This window comes from Armigeres subalbatus, chromosome 2 (assembly GCF_024139115.2).
Source record: "Armigeres subalbatus isolate Guangzhou_Male chromosome 2, GZ_Asu_2, whole genome shotgun sequence".
NCBI classification, from domain to species: domain Eukaryota; kingdom Metazoa; phylum Arthropoda; class Insecta; order Diptera; family Culicidae; genus Armigeres; species Armigeres subalbatus.
Window position 1 is genome coordinate 225,992,500 of NC_085140.1, and position 20,839 is coordinate 226,013,338.

Genomic DNA, 20,839 nt, shown 5'->3' on the forward strand with positions numbered 1-20,839 from the left:
CTTAACAACATCTGCAAGCCATCTATTATTACAACCGAGCCTGTAACAAGCGCGGTGTCATCATCATCAATAGACATAGACCGCTTTCATTATTGAAAAGTAGTATGAAAATAGTAGTTTGTGCAACAAGTTGCAAAAAGATGATTTTTTCAGCACGAGTTGTAGCGAGTCAAAAATTATTCCAGATGGAAGCCGATAAGAGAGAAAAAAATCTGCACACCCACGTTGATAATCCTGCTCATCGACGATGGAACCTACGTCAAAATGGATTTCAGACAGCTTCCTAGCCAAAAATTCTACGTGGCGACGGCACGAGGAGTAGTTCCTGCGAAGTTTTTTGCTAGCTTTTTGGACAAACTTGCAAAAAAAACACAGATGGTTTTGGCAAGGGATATGCAGCTGTGGAGCAAAGACCTTGGTGTTTGTGACGAATAAGACGATGGACTCGAAGCTGTACAAGGAGGAATGTCTCAAAAACCGTGGTCTACCTTCCAAAAAGCCCATAAAAGTCCCGTAAAGTTTTGGCCAGATTTGGCGAGTTGCCACTACAGCCGGGAAGTCATCCAGTGGTACCGCGATAATAACGAAGATTTCATCGATAAAATATATTCACGCAACTGCCCACAAATAAATCCAAGCAACTGCCCACAGCTCCGGCCAATCGAGACATTTTGGGTAGTAATGAAGCGGATGCTTAAGAAAAGTGGAAAAACAGCTCGGGACGCGACTCAGATGACCAAAATGTGGAACAAATGTGCCAAGGAAGTTGACTTCGGAGGTGTGCAACTTTTGATGAGATGAATAAAGAAGAAGGTACGAATTTTTACTAGAAACATAAAGTAATGATTTGTATCATATTTTTTCCTTAAAGTACAGTAAATTACCTTTGTTTTGATGTATTAAGCTTATTTGTACCTCAATCCGTTACCGAGATACAGATAATTTTATTATTCTGGATTCTAAATGGACATAGCTTTACTACGAGTACCGAAAAAATCGAGTTTTGCAACGAGTTGCACACGCTATTTTTTGCAACGACGGAAAATGGACTTTAATTTGATAAATCTGTACCAAAATTGTACATTCTAATTTACTCCACATGATCATTATTGCCAAAAAAAATATGTTGCTGCTGAGAACAATCAGATTCCATGTTACCGTGCCACATTGCATAGTTCGATAAGCCGTGATGCGATATATGTGCTTGCCTTAGGAAATTTTTGATATCATGTCCACCAAACTATTCATTTTATTACGGGGCGCATAGAATACACTATTTGAGCACTTACTCAAGCTAATTCAGTAAAATATAGTCATGTAACTACTGTTCTGATGTTGGTTTTTCATTATAGCACCCAAATGAGTGTTATAATGAATCAGTGGCGTAGCCACGGGGGTGGTTTTGGACATAACCCCCCCCCCCCAGACAACATTTTTAGAAGGAATTTTTTTTTATAAAAAAAATATGTTCAGAAAACCCCCCCCTGACCAATTTTCTGGCTACGCCACTGTAATGAATATTATGCAACCCATTTGAGTTGCATAATGTTCGTTAAAGCACCCATTTCGTTGGTATGGAAAAGTAGGCCGTTTTATCACTCAAAGACGAACTGTGAACCAGAGATTATGATCAGGAATTGCAAAAAAAAAAATTGTGCCCGGGACATCCTGGCTACGATTTGGCGATGGGCTAAACAATAGCATGACAGTAGCCTGATTACAACAGTGTAGAGATCCATGATTTTTGGGTGAAAAATTCATTTTCCGAATGTGGTATTTCATCTGTCAAAACGATTTTGGACCTGGTTCAAAATTAGACCAGTTCCAAAAAATAGACCAGAAAACTAGTTTAGAGCAAAATTTGGAACACTGGTGCGAACTCAATGTTTTGACTTTGGTCCAAAGCTTGGTCTAAATCGCTGATTTGTATCACTGGTGAAGCTGCTCTTACGAGTGTAAATTTTGTACTTGAACATCATGGATTTTTTGAACATCCTTGAGCATATGGTGAGAATACATTCAATTCCAACCCAGGCATGACACGCAACATATTTATAATAACCGCTTGTTTCTTATAGATTGTATTCGATACTTTGAAAATACACCAAGTCTCATGAAAGTTACTTTTCTCGCTTAACTTTTCAAAAGGACCTAAGTAACATTTGTTTCATGAATTAATTTGAGTACTGCAATCAAAAGCTTTCATGTTGTTCTGTTGATTGCGCTATTCAAATTAATTCATGAAAAAAATGTTACTTAGGTCCTTTTGAAAAGTTAAGCGAGTTTTAAGGTTTAGAGACACACTAGGTTTCATTTTCGTTTCTTTGACGTTGCATCGCAAATGACTTCTTGGAAACGAATCAAATAAGTTGCACAAATAGTTATTCATGATCGGTGGCAATACGCTTTGTGCTCTACTGAGCAGAATTTTATATGAAGCAGTCCCCTGCGTGTTCCCTGAAAGGTATTGTGATATACAAATAACTTTGTTGTGCCTTTGTAGACAGATTCCTCAAGTAAATTGATGGTTTGCTGGTCTTTTTTTTATTTTCATTGAAGCCGCAAGAACTTACGCTTTTTGTGTTTCAAACAGTATGACGCATTTTGTCACAACTAGACCTGTATTTAGACCTGTAGTTGGGCTGCGAAATGGTGAGTTGACATCTGGGTAGGAGCGACCTACACAGCTCTGGTCCTCACAAGTTCCAATCTCACGCTTCCACGGGTCTTCCGATGACAATCGACCGCCAGCTAAGGGTTTTGTACTTAGCTGGTAGTGCAGCCTGGGCACTGTTGTCCTTCTGACATCAGCTAGAGTGAGCGAGTGCGACCAAAGGGACCATCGTCCCTAAACCCTAATTCCAAGGCGTTAAGCGACTCGTGCCGAGGGGATGCATGGCCAGGGGGGTGAAATAATGAGCTAGGCCTCTAACGGAGCCTGTGGGGTACCTGGGCACCCTCCACATTAATTTTCCCTTACCGCGTCATGCTGGGCTCTGGCGTGGTGGACCTCTTTTCCCGAGCAACTCGTGGGACCAAAATGGAAAACCAAGTCAATTCTTCAATTAGTGGTAGTAGTGTAGGCGACAACCCTTTCGCAATAGGTGGGTTGTTCAGGTCTCCGCCAGAGGCAATAGTCGGCAGCTCAGTGCGCAGCGTCAGCGTGGGTCACTTAACCTTCATCTCAGCTAAAAAAAACCCGTAGAGGTTATTGACGGCCCATGGCTTGTGGAGGCGATGAACCACAAACGCGATGGGCTTTCGGCCTTTGAGGTGGCGACGGAACAGCTGGAAGAACATCGACTTTGCGTCATCGAAGCATATCATCAGTAAGGACCTCAAGAGGAGCTTGCTGAAACTTCGAAAGTCGATGTTGGACGCCAAGCTGGAGAGGGCGGTCGGGACGCCCAAGTCTAAACTGTGAAATCCGTGTAGTCGAGGTCTACCCAGACTGAGGCCCAAGGATTCGCGGACTCGGGCAAGGTCGAATCGACCGAGGGTGTGCCAGCGAAGACGGTGGTGCCAAAGTCTACCCAGACTGAGGCTCAAGTATTCGCGGGCACGTCGGAGGTGACTGCTTCAACGGAGCAAACGCAAAAACGGGAGACTGTCTCCTCCAGGGGATGAGCTCCCTGGGGGCCGCTCCAAAACGCGGAGGGTTACTACTCCGAACAAGGGTAGTGGGGCCGGGATGCTGAACCCCGGCCAGGTACCTCCAAAACCGGGGGAGGAAGGACCTGGAAAGGTCCGTCCACCCAGGAAAGACGGTGGTATAGGGTTACGGCAGGCTGAGAGCTCTCAGCCGCCCCAGACCAGGGAAATAGAGTGAAGTAGTACTGGGGGGTAGTTCCTGGGGGAAACGATGGCGGAGCCCAAAGGAGTTTAGTCGGTATTACCGGTATGGTCGAGTCCGACACTCCAGTACACTTCCGTGTGGTAGTTTGGCAGCTACAATGCACGTGTGCTGGGTTAGTGTGTAAATGCATTCTCCCTTGTTAAATAAAAAAAATGGCCAGGGAAATAGAGGGGGATGACGCCTCCTGGACCCTGGTCAAGAACAAGAGGAAACCGAAGGCGTCAAGGGCCGTAACGAAGGCCCAGGCGAATGAGGGTAGCAAGAAGGTAGGCGCCAATCGCTCCAGGGGCGACGTCCTAGTCATCACGGCTGACGAGGCCAAGACGTCTCGGACGTCTTGAAGGCGATGAGGAGTGACGTCAAGCTCGGTGAACTCGGCGCCGACGTACGTCGAATAAGACGTACCCGGATGGGCGATGATCCTCGAGCTGAAGCGGGGCGTCTCGCAAAAGGGCGCCGCCTACAAAAAGTTGGCGGAGGAAGTCCTAGGCGAGACGGTCAAGGTGAGGGCACTCACGACGGAGGTGAATCTAAGGGTTAAAGACCTGGACGAGATCACCGAAGTCAAAGAGCTCGTCACGGCACTGCGGCGACAGTGTGAAGTGGAGACGCCCACCGCAGCCGCTCGGCTACGGAAAGGTCCGGCAGGGACGCAGGTAGCATTGGTTCGGCTATCTGCAGCGGACGCCTCCAAGGTAATCAAGCTAGGGAGCGTAAAGGTGGGATGGTCGGTGTGCCCTGTGGGCATATTCGAGTAATCCGAAGTTTGCTTCAAGTGCCTGGAACAAGCAATGCCGGGGGCACAAGCAATGGGACTACAAAGGCCCTGACAGAAGCAATCTCTGCCGACGCTGCGGATTGGAGGGACATTAGGCACAATGCTGCACGAACCCTCCCAATTGTTTGATTTGTTCCAGCAAAGCTGTGAACAGCAAGCACCCCATGGGGGGTTCGAAGTGCCCGGCGTTTAAGCGTGCTGCAAAATCACAGTGCAGGTAACGCAGCTGGCTTGCTCGCCCTCACCCGAGTGTTTGGTGTGCGTAGGTTTAGAGGTAACGGCGGAACACGTGTTGTTCGTGTGCCCACGTTTGGGCGCAATGCGTGACCACATGCTTGCCACATGTGGTCTGGACTACGGACTACGGAGGAAGTGTAAAAATAAAGTTGGCTGGAACGCCGTTTTATCGGCTATCGTCCAAATCGTCTCGAAGCTACACAGAAGGTGGCGCGTGGACTCAAGGATGGCTAGTTCAGGCGCAAATAAAAGGTGGTCCAAGGGATCGGAGTCGGCTTCATGGGTCATACCGGTGGTCATGCCCTGTGGTCGAGCTCGATCCTTTAATCGAACAAGTGGCCGCGCGAAGAACAACATGGTATCGTCGCTTTCGCGGCGTCAGTCAACCGGGCGGGTTTCGAATCCGAGGACGGAAAGGGATCCTCGTCAAGGCTGGGGCAGGCGTAGGCACTGCGTCGGCAAGTCCCTCTGTGTGTTGGCGAATAGACCCTATCGCAGAGAGGTCAATTTGGGGTGCACGCGGTATCATCATTCTTGATACCAGCCGTGCAGAGGGAAGCAGGCGTGAAGTCGACCCTTCCCACCTTCCGAGGACATAGGGCGTGTAAGGCCACCTGGCAAGCCGGCAATGCGCTGGCACGATACCATGGTGTTCTTCTAAAAAAGCGGGATGGTGGCCGTAGCCGAACGGCTGCGGTGGGCGTCTCCACTTCACACTGTCGCCGCAGTGCCGTGACGAGCTCTTTGACTTCAGTGATCTCGTCCAGGTCATTAACCCTTAGATTCACCTCCGTCGTGAGTGCCCTCACCTTGACCGTCTCGCCTAGGACCTCCTCCGCCAACTTCTTGGAAACGGTTTAGCGGGTCGGGGATGTAGTCCTGCCTCCCTCGTTTGCTGTTGGAGGTAGTCCCTAACCCCACACTTCCTGGACAACCCAGGATGTCTGTTGAGCAGATTCCCCCTCCATTGCTCAGGAAGAAAAAAAAAGACCTTTAGTTAGTCACACCACAGCTGCTGTAACTTACAACAGGTCAATAGACCTATGGCTACGCGTGTAGACCATAACGCTTCACTCCATAGATTACTTGAATAAGGCGGAACAAACGTTGTGATCACATTCTATTTCAGGGACCACAAACTATATACACCATTTTCGAAACCATTCGATACACATTTGATAACTCGTGTAGACCTTAAGACATCACCACAGACAAACAGACATAATATATGGAACATTAGGCTATTAAATTCATCGTCACGCGAAAACTATTGTTAACGTCCATCTCGAACAAACTCGATTTACGCGCCCCAAGTAGTGGATAGACCAACTAATAAATATTTGAATTGAATAAATCACTGTACGATGAGATATTCTCGAATGTTATGTCTGTTTGTCTGTGGCCTTACACCAGAAAATTCTTGGATAACACAGACTATATGTTGAGGTAAATTTATATTTTAAGGACCACTAAGAGTATGTACCACTTCAGAAACTAGCCGATACACCTTTGGTAACGCGTATTAACCATAAGGCCTTTCTCTAGGGATTTCTTAGATATCGCAGAGCATATGTAACGATGTGCCACTTTCGAACCTATTTGATAGATCTTTGGTTACACGTGTAGACTCCAAAACTTTACTTCTGAGATTTCTTGGTTCTTAGTTATCACATTCTATTGTAAGGATCACAAAGAGCATGTACTAATTTTGAAAAAGTCCGTAGACCTCTCGTTACGCGTGTAGGTAGACCTTGAGGGCTTACTCCAGAGATTTCTTGGATGATCTGGAACATATACTATGAACGCATTCTATGCTAAGTACCATTAAGAGCATGTACTGTATTTTAATTTGGACGATAGACCTTTGGTTACGCCAGCAGACCACAAGACTTTACTCCAGGGATTTTTGTATGACTGAGGTCTTTTTCCAGAGATTTTATGAATAATGCAGCACAAATTTTATGATCACATTTTATTCAAAGGACCACAAATTGCTTCTACAACTTTTGTACCTAGTCGATGGACCTTTGGTTACGCGTGTAGACTCTAAGGTCTTACTTCTGCGATTTCTTGGATAATACAGAACATATCTAGTGATCATATTATATTCCAGAAAGAGCATGTACCAATTTTGAAACTAGTCGATAGACTTCTGGTCACGCTTGTAGACTTTAAGGCCTTACTTCAGAGTTTTCTTGGATTATCCGGAACATATGAACGCATTCTATGCATTGTGATTACATTTTATTCACAAGACCACATTTTTTTTGTATAACACAGAGCCTATGTTGCCATTACATTCTACTCTAAGCATCACAAAGAACATGTGCCACTTTTGAAACAACTCCTTTGGTTACGTGTATATACCCTAAGGTCTTTCTCTAGCGATTTCTTGTATGACTGAGGACTTATCCGAGAGATTCCTTGGAAAGCACAGAACATATATAGTGATGACATTCTATTTAAAGGATCACAAAGAGCATGTACCACTAGAGTGATGCAAATTTTGACTTTTTCGCTCCTCTATGCTTAAACGATGACATTTGCTGTTTTATTAATCCTCCTAAATTTGTAGCTAATTTGGATGTAACCACCCCCATGAAACGGCTGTCATCCACGAACAACTCGCCTGAAACCAAAAACATGGTGCTGGATGTAAACATTGCCGGTTAAGCAATAAACACACGAAGTCAGAACAGTCCGATGCGTAAGCGGCATGTGTTGCATTGTTAAATTATATTCAACGAGATGTATTGCATTGTTGCGTGATTTTCGACGTGATTAATTGGCGCTTTGATGTTGCATGAAGGAGAAGAAGCAGAAACATGATATTTAAAAAAATTGAAATTCTCTGAAATTCTAGAGACAATTTAATTAAAAACGATAAACGGTACGGGGTTGGACTTTTCTTATACTGTGTATAAGTATGATATCACAGAATTAAAATTGAAATTGAAATATTGTGTTTATTGTGCAGTAGAAAACAAGTCTAACTCTGTACTGCTTACCGTTTTTAATTAACTTGCTTCTAGAATTTTAAAGAAGAGTTTCAAAAAAAAATCGTATGTTTTCCCGTGCGAATATTTTTGATTATCATCTTTCTGCTTCTTCTTCATGCAACATCAAAGCGCTAATCGCCAATGCTCTCGCGGCGGTATGAACGGAGCTTAAAATAGAAAAGGCAACACTAGCGCCACCCAATCGGTAGACGGCTTCAAGAACTACATCTCATTTCAGGGGGTGGATGTAACTAGACTGAGCACGGGCAGTTTTAAGTTTGTATGGAAATTACAATAGAAACCGCTACTTAAGTGAAAGGCTGTTTCGTATTGCGAGCCATTGACTACTCAAATGTAAACGACCCAATGACTTCAAAGAATACTTCCTAAGCTTGAGGACAGTTGTTGTTGCGAAGCGATCTGACTTTTGGAAACAAAGTTATAAAGAAAACAAAAATGCTCATTATTGATATTGATGTTATTCTTTTACGTGTTAAATTGAATTTACCTTGATTGAGTATTTCCCCAAAAACTTATCTTACAAGCAAAGAATCATTTCGCAACAAAGACGATCAGTTTCATTGCTAAATTTTCTATATTGCCAACGCAGTCGTATGTTTTTAGAGCTTAATGAGCAACGTTGCGGAACGGTTTTCCACAAAAGTGACTGTTTTCATAGCAATTTTCATACAAACTTAAAGCTGCGCGTGCTCAGTCTAGTTACATCCAAGGATTAATAAAATAGTAAATGCCATCGTTTAAGCATAGAGGAGCAAAAAAGTCAAAATTTAAATCACTCTAATTTACCACTTTTGAAACAAATCGATAGACTTTTGGTAACGTGTGTAGACCTTAAGGCCTTACTCCGCACCATAAAGAGCATGTACCGTTTTTGAATTTGCACAATAGACCTTTGGTTACGCAAGCAGACCTTAAGATCTAATTCCAGGGATTTTTTGGATGACTGCGGCCTTACTCCAGGGGCTTTTGGAGACCCAGAACATATACTGTGAACACCGACCATTCTAAGAAGCGCAATGAGCATGTAACATATTTGAAACTGGTTGATAATGCTTTGCTTACGCGTGTAGACTCTTAAGCCTTTCATTTCGTTTATTTAGTTAACATCTAAACAGATAACACTGAATCAACAATTTGACGCCACAATGCACGGTTCGAGGCCGCATCTCTCCATCCTACGCCCCACGCTCGCCAAGGATCGCTGCACTCAAAAGTCATGTCTTTCGCATACCTCGGCTGACAATCAGAAATGGCTATATCGGGCACCATTCTCACCTTTTTGACTTTTGACTATAATTTCACTTTCTATGCGTTACGCAGGTGTGTTACGTATTAATCTATCAAGAAATCTTGTGAATTATGAAATAAAATGTATGGTATTTGAAACAAATTCATTTTAATATTGAAAACAAAACTATAACAAACGATATGATATGGAAATATGCCTATTTTTCTGATTTGTTTCAAACAAACAAATGATTTTAATTGAGGAACATATAGAAGTATGTACAAAAAATCTTCTCAGAAAAGCAAAAACGTAAACATTGAAAGGGATTAAAAAAAAATCAGGGGAAGTTAGATAGCAAATGTGAGCATGTTATGAGACACTAATAGACCACTTATATGCATGTATGTGTGCAAATTCTGAAATTTACTACCATGTAAATCTCACTCATTTTTAAGGTATTAAACAAGATTAGTTTTACCAAATTAGGCCATAAGGCGACATATATGTTATTATTGAACGCTATCCAGTATTTTGCGCTCGATAATGGCGGCAGAATGAGTGCCTTTTTGACATTCAAGAGGTTGAATATATTTTCATATTTTTATCAATGTAGGCCTCGATTCATCTGTAATCAACAAATATAATGTCAAATATGTTTCATTATATTATTCAAGGAATTGGTAATTCTGCTATGAATTTTTGTTAATAATTTATTTTACCACAGAGAACAGACGTTCATCTTCATTCGCGTGCTTGTGTAAAGTTTGTACTGGTCATTTTAAAGTATGTCGTTATGCCCCTGTTGCGCGGTGCTAGTGTGCTGATGAATATGGTTGAAATTTGCCGTGTTGTACTTTTTACCGTTAGTGTTCATTCCGAATTGCTCCTAGGCTCGCTCCTAGGTGGCAGCACTGCATTGTTTATGAAGTGTATGCCAACGCCATCACATAGTGGAATTGAGTTTTTATGTCGGGCAGCCTGCGTTGGCGGCGCTGAGGTGGGATTTAAATCTTTACACACGTTTTTAACGAAATTTTGTTCGAGCATCCATGTCTGTTCGCTGTGATTTTACTTTCTAGCATAACTGCAAATTTACAAGCAAATTTCGGCTTTCTAAGACCCCAGAGCCCCCTGATTCACCGTTCGGCTACGGAAAGGTCCGGCAGGGACGCAGGTAGCATTGGTTCGGCTATCTGCAGCGGACGCCTCCAAGGTAGTCAAGTTAGGGAGCGTCAAGGTGGGATGGTCGGTATGCCCTGTGCGCATATACGAGCAACCCTGAAGTTTGCTTCAAGTGCCTGGAACCGGGGCACAAGCAATGGGACTGCAAAGGCCCTGACAGAAGCAATCTCTGCCGACGCTGCGGATTGGAGGGACATAAGGCACAATGCTGCACGAATTGTTTGATTTGTTCCAGCAAACCTGTGAACAGCAAGCACCCCATGGGGGGTTCGATGTGCCCGGCGTTTAAGCGTGCTGCAAAATCAAAGTGCAGGTAACGCAGCTGGCTTGCTCGGCCTCGCCCGAGTGTTTGATGTGCGCAGGTTTAGAGGAAACGGCGGAACACGTGTTGTTCGTGTGCTCACGTTTTCGCGCAATGCATGACCACATGCTTGCCACATGTGGTCTGGACACTACCCCGGACAACCTAGTACGGAGGATGTGTAAAGATGAAGTTGGCTTGAACGCCGTTTTATCGGCTATCGCCCAAATCGTCTCGGAGCTACACAGAAGGTGGCGCGTGGACTCAAGGATGGCTAGTTCAGGCGCAAATAAGAGGTGGTCCAAGGGATCGGAGTCGGCTTCATGGGTCATACCGGTGGTCATGCTTTGTGGTCGAACTCGATCCTTTTATCGAATAAGTGGCCGCGCGAAGAACAACATGGTATCGTCGCTTTCGCGGCGTCGGTCAAGGACGGAAAGGGGTCCTCGTCAAGGCTGGGGCAGGCGTAGGCCTCGCGTCGGCAAGTCCCTCTGTGTGCTGGCGAATAGGCCCTATCGCAGAAAGGTCAATTTGGGGTGCACGCGGCATCATCATTCTTGATACCAGTCGTGCAGAGGGAAGCAGGCGCGAAGTCGACCCTTCCCACCTTCCGAAGACATAGGGCGTGGTAAGGCCACCTGGAAAGCCGGCAACGCGCTGGCACGATACCATGGTGCTCTTCTAAAAAAGCGAGTTACGATGTTCGGTGCTGCAAGGACACGCAGCTAACCTCGAGGATGCGTTGTGCACTGGCCCCCCTTTGAAGCATTACTTTTTGGTTGTACCGAAGGGACTATGGGCTTGGCGGCAATGGAAACGGTTTAGCGGGTCGGGGATGTAATCCTGCCTCCCTCGGTGATCCCTAACCCCGCACTTCCTGGTCAACCCAGGATGTCTGTTGAGCAGATTCCCCCTCCATTGTTTAGGAAGAAAAAAAAAAAACACCTACGCTGGACGAGGTTAAGAAGGCTCTAGAGGGTCGTTCAACAATTATGTCACAACTTATAGGGAAGTGGGGTCTAAGATTTTGTGACAGTACATGTACTAGGTAAGGTACACTGGGGGAAGTGGAAAAGGAAAAATCGATAGTGCATGTTTGAATTAGTGTAAAACCAGTTTAAATGATCTAAATGGGTTCAATCAAAATAGGCTATCGAAAACAGTCAATTTTGCACCAACTGTGCGGTAATTCATACCATTTTGGTCGCTTGAAATTTGTGGAAAGAGATTTAACAATAAGGAGTTGTTTTTCCACTTAACCCAGTGGGATGGGGTAAGTGGAAAACCCATTTTACCTTAATCTTCAATTGTGATGAGTAGTTACATATAACTAAAATCAATACAATAATTGCTCTGAGTATCTTTTGAGGAATGATTTCATTACCTTAACGGAATAGATACTCAAGGAATTCTCGTAATAGCTAGGGAGGGCTAGTTTTGCCTTCTCGAACACTAAGTGAACGTCAAATCTATATGTTCGCCCCAAAGATGAACTTTTTATAGGAAAAATGGGACTTACAGGGTTATAAACTAATCAACTTAGTTTAACGAATTGAGATGCTGTCTGTATGTGCGTATTTGTATGTATGTGTGTGCGCAAAGCACGTTCAAAATTATCAGCTATTCTTAAGCACTTGTCCTTAATCAATTTGTTCGCAAAAAAATTACATTCAACGGCGATACTTGTTATGAATAAAAATTAATGTGAATTATAGAATATATTTACCTATCAGTGCTGTTTTTAACTTTTTTATACATTTTTTGTAAAACACTTGAAAGGCATCAATATGATAGGTGAATTAATCAGGCATTTTCTCATTTATATTAGTCCAATCATCACTGGAATCACAATGATAACAAAGAAAGAACATATTAAAATTCACAGCTATCGAAATAAACCCTGGAGGGAAGAAAAAATTTGCCTCATTAGAGCATTATCCACTTCCCCCGCAGTGTTTGATACCAGGGGTAAGTGTAAAATCTTTGAATTATTTGCTTTCATGGTACAAACCACTACAAATTGAATGGAATTAGTTTAATTGTATTGTAATAGTAACCTGTTATATAAATTCACTTGAAAAAGGGACAATTGGTGCAAATAAGAATTGATTTTATGAATGCAAAAATCATATTTTCACGAAACCTTAAATTACAGTTCAAGCGTTAACCGTGTTAGTGTATGTATTCTCTCCGGAGGTGCAAATCTTACTGGCGTCTGTTCTCCATGTCAGAATCGGCTCACAACAGCGTCTGTTCTCCATGTTAGGGGCGGCTGATCATCGTCCGAGTGCCAGCGAAGGACTCTAAGTGAAACTGTGCACCATGGTCCACCGGGAATAAGGAGGAATGGTCCTCCGGAAATTTAGGTGGTTTGGTGTCAGGCCCTTCAAGCAAGCCTTTATAAAAACATACCCGGCAGAACGTTGAACGTTATAGACGGAAGCGGAGACAGCAGACCCGCGTTTGTCAGGAGAAGAAACGCCGCCTGGAAGAAGGGGAGTGCGAGGAGATGGAACAGCCGTTCTCAAGAAACACGCAAGTTCTATCAGAAGCTCAACGCATCCCGCAAAGCCTTCGTGCCGTGAGCCGAAATGTGCAGGGAGCATCTTGACGGACGAACGTGTGGTGATCGAAAGTTGGAAGCAGTACTACGAGGAACATTTGAATGGCGCTGAGAGTACAGGCAGTGAAAGTCAAGGCAGCGGAGGAGATGACTACATCAGTTCAGCGGACGATGGCCCCCACCTTGAGGGAGATTAAGGATGCCATCCAACAGCTAAAGACCAATGAAGCAGCTGGTAAGGATGGTATCGGAGCTGAGCTCAACAAGATGGGCCCGGAAAAGCTAGCCACTTGCCTGCACAAACTGATAGTCAGAATCTGGGAAACTGAACAGCTACCGGAGGAGTGGAAGGAAGGGGTTATATGCCCCATCTACAGGAAAGGCGACAAGCTGGAGTGTCAGAACTATCCAGCGATCACTATCCATAATGCCGCCTACAAAGTGATATCCCAGATTATCTTCCGTCGTCTGTCACCATTAGTGATTGAGTTCCTGGAAAGTTATCAAGCCGGCTTCGTTGATGGCCGCTCGACAACGGACCAGATCTTTACTGTACGGCAAACCCTTCAAAAATGCCGTGAATATCAGGTCCCAACGCACCATCTGTTTGTTGATTTCAAGGCGGCATACGACAGTATAGACCGCGTAGAGCTATGGAGAATTATGGACTGTGTGAAGATTTCGGGCGAACACTCCAGTTCGTTCGAATTGCGCCGGGGACTAAGACAAGGTGATGGACTTTCGTACCTGTTGTTCAACATTGCGCTAGAAGGTGTCATGCGGAGAGCCGGGTCTAACAGTCGGGGTACGATTTTCAACAGATCCAGTCAATTTATTTGATTCGCGGATGACATGGACATTGTCGGCTGAACATTTGCAAAGGTGGCAGAACTATACACCCGCCTGAAACGTGATGCAACAAAAGTTGGACTGGTGGTGAATGCGTCAAAGACAAAGTACATGCTAGTGGGCGGAACCGAGCGCGACTAGGCCCGCCTGGGAAGCAGTGTTACGATAGACAGGGATACCTTCGAGGTGGTCGAGGAATTCGCCTACCTTGGATCCTAGCCAACGGCTGATAACAATGTTAGTCGTGAAATACGAAAGCGCATCATCTGTGGAAGTCTACTAAGGGCTCCAGAAGAAACTGCGGTCAAAAAATATTCGCCACCGCACCAAATGTGTCATGTACAAGACGCTAATAAGACCGGTTGTCCTCTACGGACATGAAACATGGACAATGTACGATGGGCAGGGCATGTTGCAAGAATGCCGGACTGCAACCCTGCAAAGATGGTGCTCGCTTCCGATCCGGCAGGTACGAGACGGCGTGGAGCCCAGCGAGCGAGTATGCAAACAACTTGGCGAGCGTGGGGTGTATTCGAGGATGGAGAGATGCGGCCTTGAACCGTGTATTGTGGCGTCAAATTGTTGATTCAGTGTTATCTAATGTAAACTAACAAATGAATAAACCAGTCTAGCGTACTGTAGGGTAGTGGGTTCGAGTCCCATCAAAGGGAAATCGCATTTTTCTAATCATTATCATCCACATAATGTACATATTCACATATGAGTTTTCATAACAATGTAAATTAATGTCCAAGTCGGGTGGTTTAATCCCCGGAATATTTAATTTTCATTTTCATTTTGCAGCGTTTGGTGGGGCAATGAGAGCGTAAGTCAATCCTGTAATGTTCGAGTTAAATGTATTGAGAGTGCGTTCGGTAAAACGAGCACGAGAGTCTCTGAAGAGATGGAACTTGAGCCGTAATCAAGAGCGGAGACTTACTTACAGCGTTTAATAAATTAATACGAAAGAGTTTCTTATTCCTGAAAAGTGATATCTACATTGATTATAGTCCACCTTGTTATAACGTTTAAGCGGTTGTAGAAAGTTAACAGTGGCGACGAGAAAGTGAAACGAACCCACATACAGTTCCAAGCTCAAACGGAAAATTCTAGAGTGAGCTACGGTAAGTAGGTCGTACAGCAGATGTGAGTTAGACAGAGCACTTGTAGGCAGTATTTGCTAGAGTTCCTGTTGATATCTGTGATCTTTCAGTCATCATCATTGTTCTATCGACATTCTCTTCTGTCGGTGTCTCTTGTGAAGAACCGTGAAGTGCTACAAACAAAGAGAACAGGGAGCGTTTGCGAAGAAGGTTTCGTGAGCTTCTACAGTGAGCAAAGTCGCAGGCAAAAAGTGATAGCGAGTGAGAACCCTGCTGAGAGTCATCCGGTGGAGAAAGATACAATATACATTACCCGACGCAGCATAGAACAACGGCTGGGAGTGTGATTCATACCGTCAGCTGAGCAAGGTGCATGTTTACTTGTGACAGCTGGAAAAAGAAGAAAACCCAAAATCGACGATCGAACGAAGTGTAGAATCTACATCCAGTGCGAACGGCGTAACAACACTATTTATTGGATCAACATAGCAAGGACGGCGGTGACAGCAACCGTCGACTGGTGAGAAGTGTGCCGGTAGTGAGACTGAGTGAGCGAGTCGGACGAGAGGTTGCATCGTTATCAAGTGAGAAGTTGCATTCGCAAGAGTTGAGTGAGTGAGCGGTAATTAACGTGAGTAAACAAATTTTCCATTTACTTTGGTAGCTTATAATGAGAGAATTTGTGCATACAGGTCGGTTCGAAATGTCGGTACCAGGTATGATCGGGACCATTGATCATTATCATATGGGTAAATCTTTTAGTAATTATGTAGAGCGTTTATCGAAATCATGTGTAAATTGAATAAAGTTAAGCCGGAAGAGAAGAAACTATGGTTTATTTCTTTAAGCGGTGATGAGGTTTTCGATGAGATTAAGCTATTATTCCCGAAGAAAGATGTTAAATATTTGGATTATGACGAAATGATTAGGAAGCTCAAGTGCCGCTTTGATAAAACGGAGCCAGCTCTTATGCATAGATATAAGTTTTATAACAAAATTTGTTATAAAACTTATATCTATGCATAAGAGCTGGCTCCGTTTTATCAAAGCGACACTTGAGCTTCTTAATCATTTCGTCATAATCCAAAGGCCATGCTGAAAATGCCGAGAATTTCGTTCTTACGGTTAAGTTATTAGCAGAGAGTTGTAACTTCAAAGAGTTCAAAGACGAAGCGGTGCGAGATAGGCTTATTATAGGTCTCCGTGACAAGAAATTGCAGCGTAAGATTCTTATGGAAGACGAGATAACGGCTGATGCGGTAGAGAAACTGATTATAACTCATGAAGAAGCGGGAGAAAGGGCAAGAGAAATTGTCGACCCCAACGAGGCGGGGGCGGTTTTATCCGTTAGTCACCGGCTTGGTTCAAAACAAGAAGTTTATACTAGCAGATCAGATAGATTCCGTTCTAGGAGTAGAAGTAGGGATCGATCCGATAGTCGCCCTAGAAGCAGTGATAGAGGTTGTGCCTTTTATCCTAACGGACGTGGACGTGAGTGGAATGGACACACAAAAGCAGTATGTAATCATTGCAAACGTGTAGGGCGTATAAAGAAAAATTGTTGTTTTTTTGAATAAAACGGCAGTTGAATTTGTACAACAGGAGTAAACAATGCCGTATGCAGTGCCGTTTGACAAGTTTAACATAACAGGATTCGTATCGATGAGTCCAGTGATGAATCAGATATAGAATGTCTAAAAATTGGAGCAATAAATCATATTGGTGAGCCATGTCTTGTCAAGGCAGAAGTTCAAGGCCGAGAGATAGTTCTGGAAATCGATACTGGATCCGCGGTAACAGTATTAAGCAAAATGCTGTACAAGAGGTTGTTCCGTTCATTGCCTTTCTCAGTGTAATAAAAGATTGGAGTAGTTAACGGATCAAGACTTACGGTCTCAGGTCAGATGTAGGTAAAAGTTCGACTGAATGGACAACGCAAATCTAAGAAAATGGTTGTTTTGAAAAGCGACAAGAGTTTTACTCCACTTTTAGGACGAGATTGGCTGAAAACTTTTTACCCAGAATGGAAGGCACAGTTTCAGAATCCTGCAATCATCAATCATCTTGAAATCGACAGATTACGTGAAAATGCAATAGATTTCGTTAAGTGGACACACGTTGACGGCACATCGGCAACAGCTAAAACTGGTGCACAAACCTAGACGGCAAGCCAAAATAGTGTTAGATATGCGCGGTTCTGCATCCACAAAGAGACGAAGGAGTGACTCTGTCGAAGATGAGTTTATAGGATTCCCCGAAATCGTTCGAGATGAGACAGACCCACCACCGAAGAAGAGATATTTGCTGATACGTAGCCCTATCCTGACAAAATCCAAGGCTAGCGCAATACATGATGTGGTCGAAGAAAATAAGTAATAATCGTAGAACATGAAATTGAATTAATTGAAATATGCAAGAAAAACTTGTGTGCTGAAATTTTGTAATGATTAAAATATATAAGTATTTTCTACAAAGGGAAGAATTGTAATGTTCGAGTTAAATGTATTGAGAGTGCCTTCGGTAAAACGAGCACGAGAGTCTCTGAAGAGATGGAATATGAATAAAAGATCTTCTCTTGAGAAAGAGAACTTGAGCCGTAATCAAGAGCGGAGACTAACTTGCAGCGTTTATTAAATTAATACGAAAGAGTTTCTTATTCCTGAAAAGTACCTCGATTATAGTCCACCTTGTTATAACGTTAAAGCGGTTGCAGAATGTTAACAAATCCAAAGCCGATCATAGAGAGGGTAATGTCAGAAGAGTCCTTGCAGACCATTTGAACGCCATGGGTAGGATAAGGATGGGGTGATGTGAGGTTCGGATTTGGAATCGACTCGACACTAATGCAAAATGTAATTGACTGCAAACTAGTCAATGATCAAAGGCTAAAATGATAATTTCAAAAATTCTAGTACAACGTTTTTCTAGTTTTTAAAAGTAATGTTTAAAATGCAATGTGTTCTTCTTTTGCCTTGGAAGCAGCTGATGTGGTTTGAAACGTCACTTAGTCATATAGTCTAATTATAAGTTATTTAATTTGTTAGCTGTTTGTGACCACATTGAAAATATAAAAAAATTATTGCGTATTAGTGTTCTATTTTATAGCTTTTATTTATGCAGAATGAAAATTAATTAACTTTGTTTATTGTGGGTGTAAGTTATGCATTCGTCAAATCACTTTGTTTACCTAAGTCATTGTTTCGTCAATGTTCTTAAGCTGTGCCGACACTACAAACTTAATGTAAGATATATCATGGAACAGAATTTAGTCTGTTCCAATTTTTTTTTGTCAAAGTTGCCTATAACTTTAAACTGTTCTAACAAGTAGCTTTATCGTTGATTAATTACGGTGATTATCTATTAAGTTCTAATCAAGGTTAGCTATAGGATACACTTTTTGGTGGCAAACTAAAAAGCTTCATCACGCCTATCCCGGGTAGAGATGAATAACAAACAAATAACATAATAATAACAAATTTTGCTATGATATCAGATTTAGTTATTCTTATGTTATTCATAAATAACATAAAATAACATCCCAACAACAAGTTTTGTTATAATAGTAAAATTAGTTATTTATATGTTATTGTAAGAAAGAGCACAACAACAAATGAAGAACACATTTTGCAATCATAGCAAAGTTTGTTATTCATTTATCGTTTGCATTTTCAGCAAATAATATCAAATTTTACTATTAATATATGAATAACTGAATAGCAAAATCTGATATTAGTATGTTTGATATAGTTGCTAAAATAGCAAAAATAATAACAGACGTTGCTCTAGCGAATAACTCATAAATAACTCAAGTAACATCAAAGCGACACTTGAGCTTCTTAATCATTTCGTCATAATCCAAAGGCCATGCCGAAAATGCCGAGAATTTCGTTCTTACGGTTAAGTTATTAGCAGAGAGTTGTAACTTTAAAGAGTTTTATCCGTTAGACACAGGGGGCGGTTTTATTCGTTAGATACCGACTTGGTTCAAAGCAAGAAGATTATACTAGCAGATCAGGTAGATTCCGTTCTAGGAGTAGAAGTAGATATCGATCTGGTAGTCGCCCTAGAAGCAGTGATAGAGGTATACTATAGTGCCTTTTATCGTAACGGACGTGGACGTGAGTGCATTTTCAGCATCCTGGGTTGAAAAAAACAGCAAAATAATATCAAATTTTACTATTAATATATGAATAACTGAATAGCAAAATCTGATATTAGTTTGTTTGATATAGTTGCTAAAATAGCAAAAATAATAACAGACATTTCTCTAGCGAATAACTCATAAATAACTCATTTTGCTATTATAATAACAAACCAATAACAAAAAAATTTAAAAAAAGAAAATATCAAAATCAGTTATTATTGATATGCTGAAAATGCAAATGATAAATGAATAACAAACTTTGCTATGATTGCAAAATGTGTTCTTCATTTGTTATTCTGCTCTTTCTTACAAAAACATATAAATAACTAATTTTAATATTATAACAAAACTTGTAGTTGGGATGCTATTTTATGCTATTTATGAATAACATAAGAATAACTAAATCTGATATCTTGGCAAAATTTGTTATTATTATGCTATTTGTTTGTTATTCACCTCTACCCGGGATATCAATAATAAGTGATTTTGATATTTTCTTTTCTTCAAATATTTTGCTATTGATTTGTTATTATAATAGCAAAATGAGTTATTTATGAGTTATTTGCTAGTGCAATGTCTGTTATTATTTTTGCTATTTTAGCAACTATATCAAACAAACTAATATCAGATTTTGCTATTTAGTTATTCATATATTAATAGTAAAATTTGATATTATTTTGCTGTTTTCTTCTACCCGGGATTACCTATCTATTTGTAAAAATTATCGATAATGAAGCCGTTATAAGATTGTTCATATACCATCATTATAATGTGTGGTATATTTCATTATTGCTCTTCGAAGTAAGACATAACAAAATAAAACTGGAACCACATTCCTAGTTTTGAAAAAACTTCTACTCAGTGAATCCAGCAGTTGATTCCCTACGAATGTCTTGAATACTTTGTTTTTCAATAAATGCCTAGCTCGCTAAACGTAAGCGTGGCTACGACTCAGCGTCACAGGGAACGCATCAGAAAAGTATTGCCGAAAAGAAGAGAACTCACATAATTATCACTGATGAAAAAGGCCTCTGCCTGACTGCACTACCATTCAAGGCTCCAAAACACGATGTCCGTTGGATCACATGCACATGCGGTAAATCAGTGCGCCAATGCCAGATATGTGACGCGGCACCAAACAAAAATAGTCAACACTATTTTCTTCATTTTTTATGAGTTGAAGTACAATACCTATTTTTCCCTTCAAATGTATTTAATATTGATTAAAACGACATAGTTTTTAAGGGTGATTGTTACATATTGAATTTTATATAGCGAATTTATTGTGGACACGTCCTTAACCCCACGGTAATAGAGCATGTCACGGTAACTCAAAAATGCACCCGTAAACCATGAGCGATTGAGCTCAAATTTCACTAAGGGACACAAACTGAAATAAAAAAAAGTTACCTGCGTGTTTTGCGTTGGAATTTGAAGCGCTAATGCCAGGGAGTTGGCATCAAAACTTTCATCTAGTGCTATCAGCGCACCATGTACACCTGATTCTAATAAGTTGTTTCCGTATTCCTAGAATAAAAAAGCAATCTAATCAGTCAATATGAAAGGAATTATCAAATA

The 20,839-nt window shown here is 42.0% G+C and overlaps 2 protein-coding genes across 4 annotated transcripts in view; one reads left to right on the forward strand and one right to left on the reverse strand.

Moving 5' to 3' along the window:
• Positions 1 to 20,839, forward strand: part of LOC134211782 (transmembrane and coiled-coil domains protein 2) — a 215,795-nt gene that overhangs the window by 169,330 nt on the left and 25,626 nt on the right. The window lies entirely within an intron of this gene.
• Positions 1 to 20,839, reverse strand: part of LOC134211781 (liprin-alpha-1) — a 166,786-nt gene that overhangs the window by 5,284 nt on the left and 140,663 nt on the right. For all 3 annotated transcript variants that reach the window (XM_062688998.1, XM_062689001.1, XM_062689000.1), the window contains one exon: positions 20,672 to 20,788. In XM_062688998.1, coding sequence (XP_062544982.1) covers positions 20,672 to 20,788 — 117 coding nt within the window. The remainder of the gene's footprint in view (positions 1 to 20,671; positions 20,789 to 20,839) is intronic.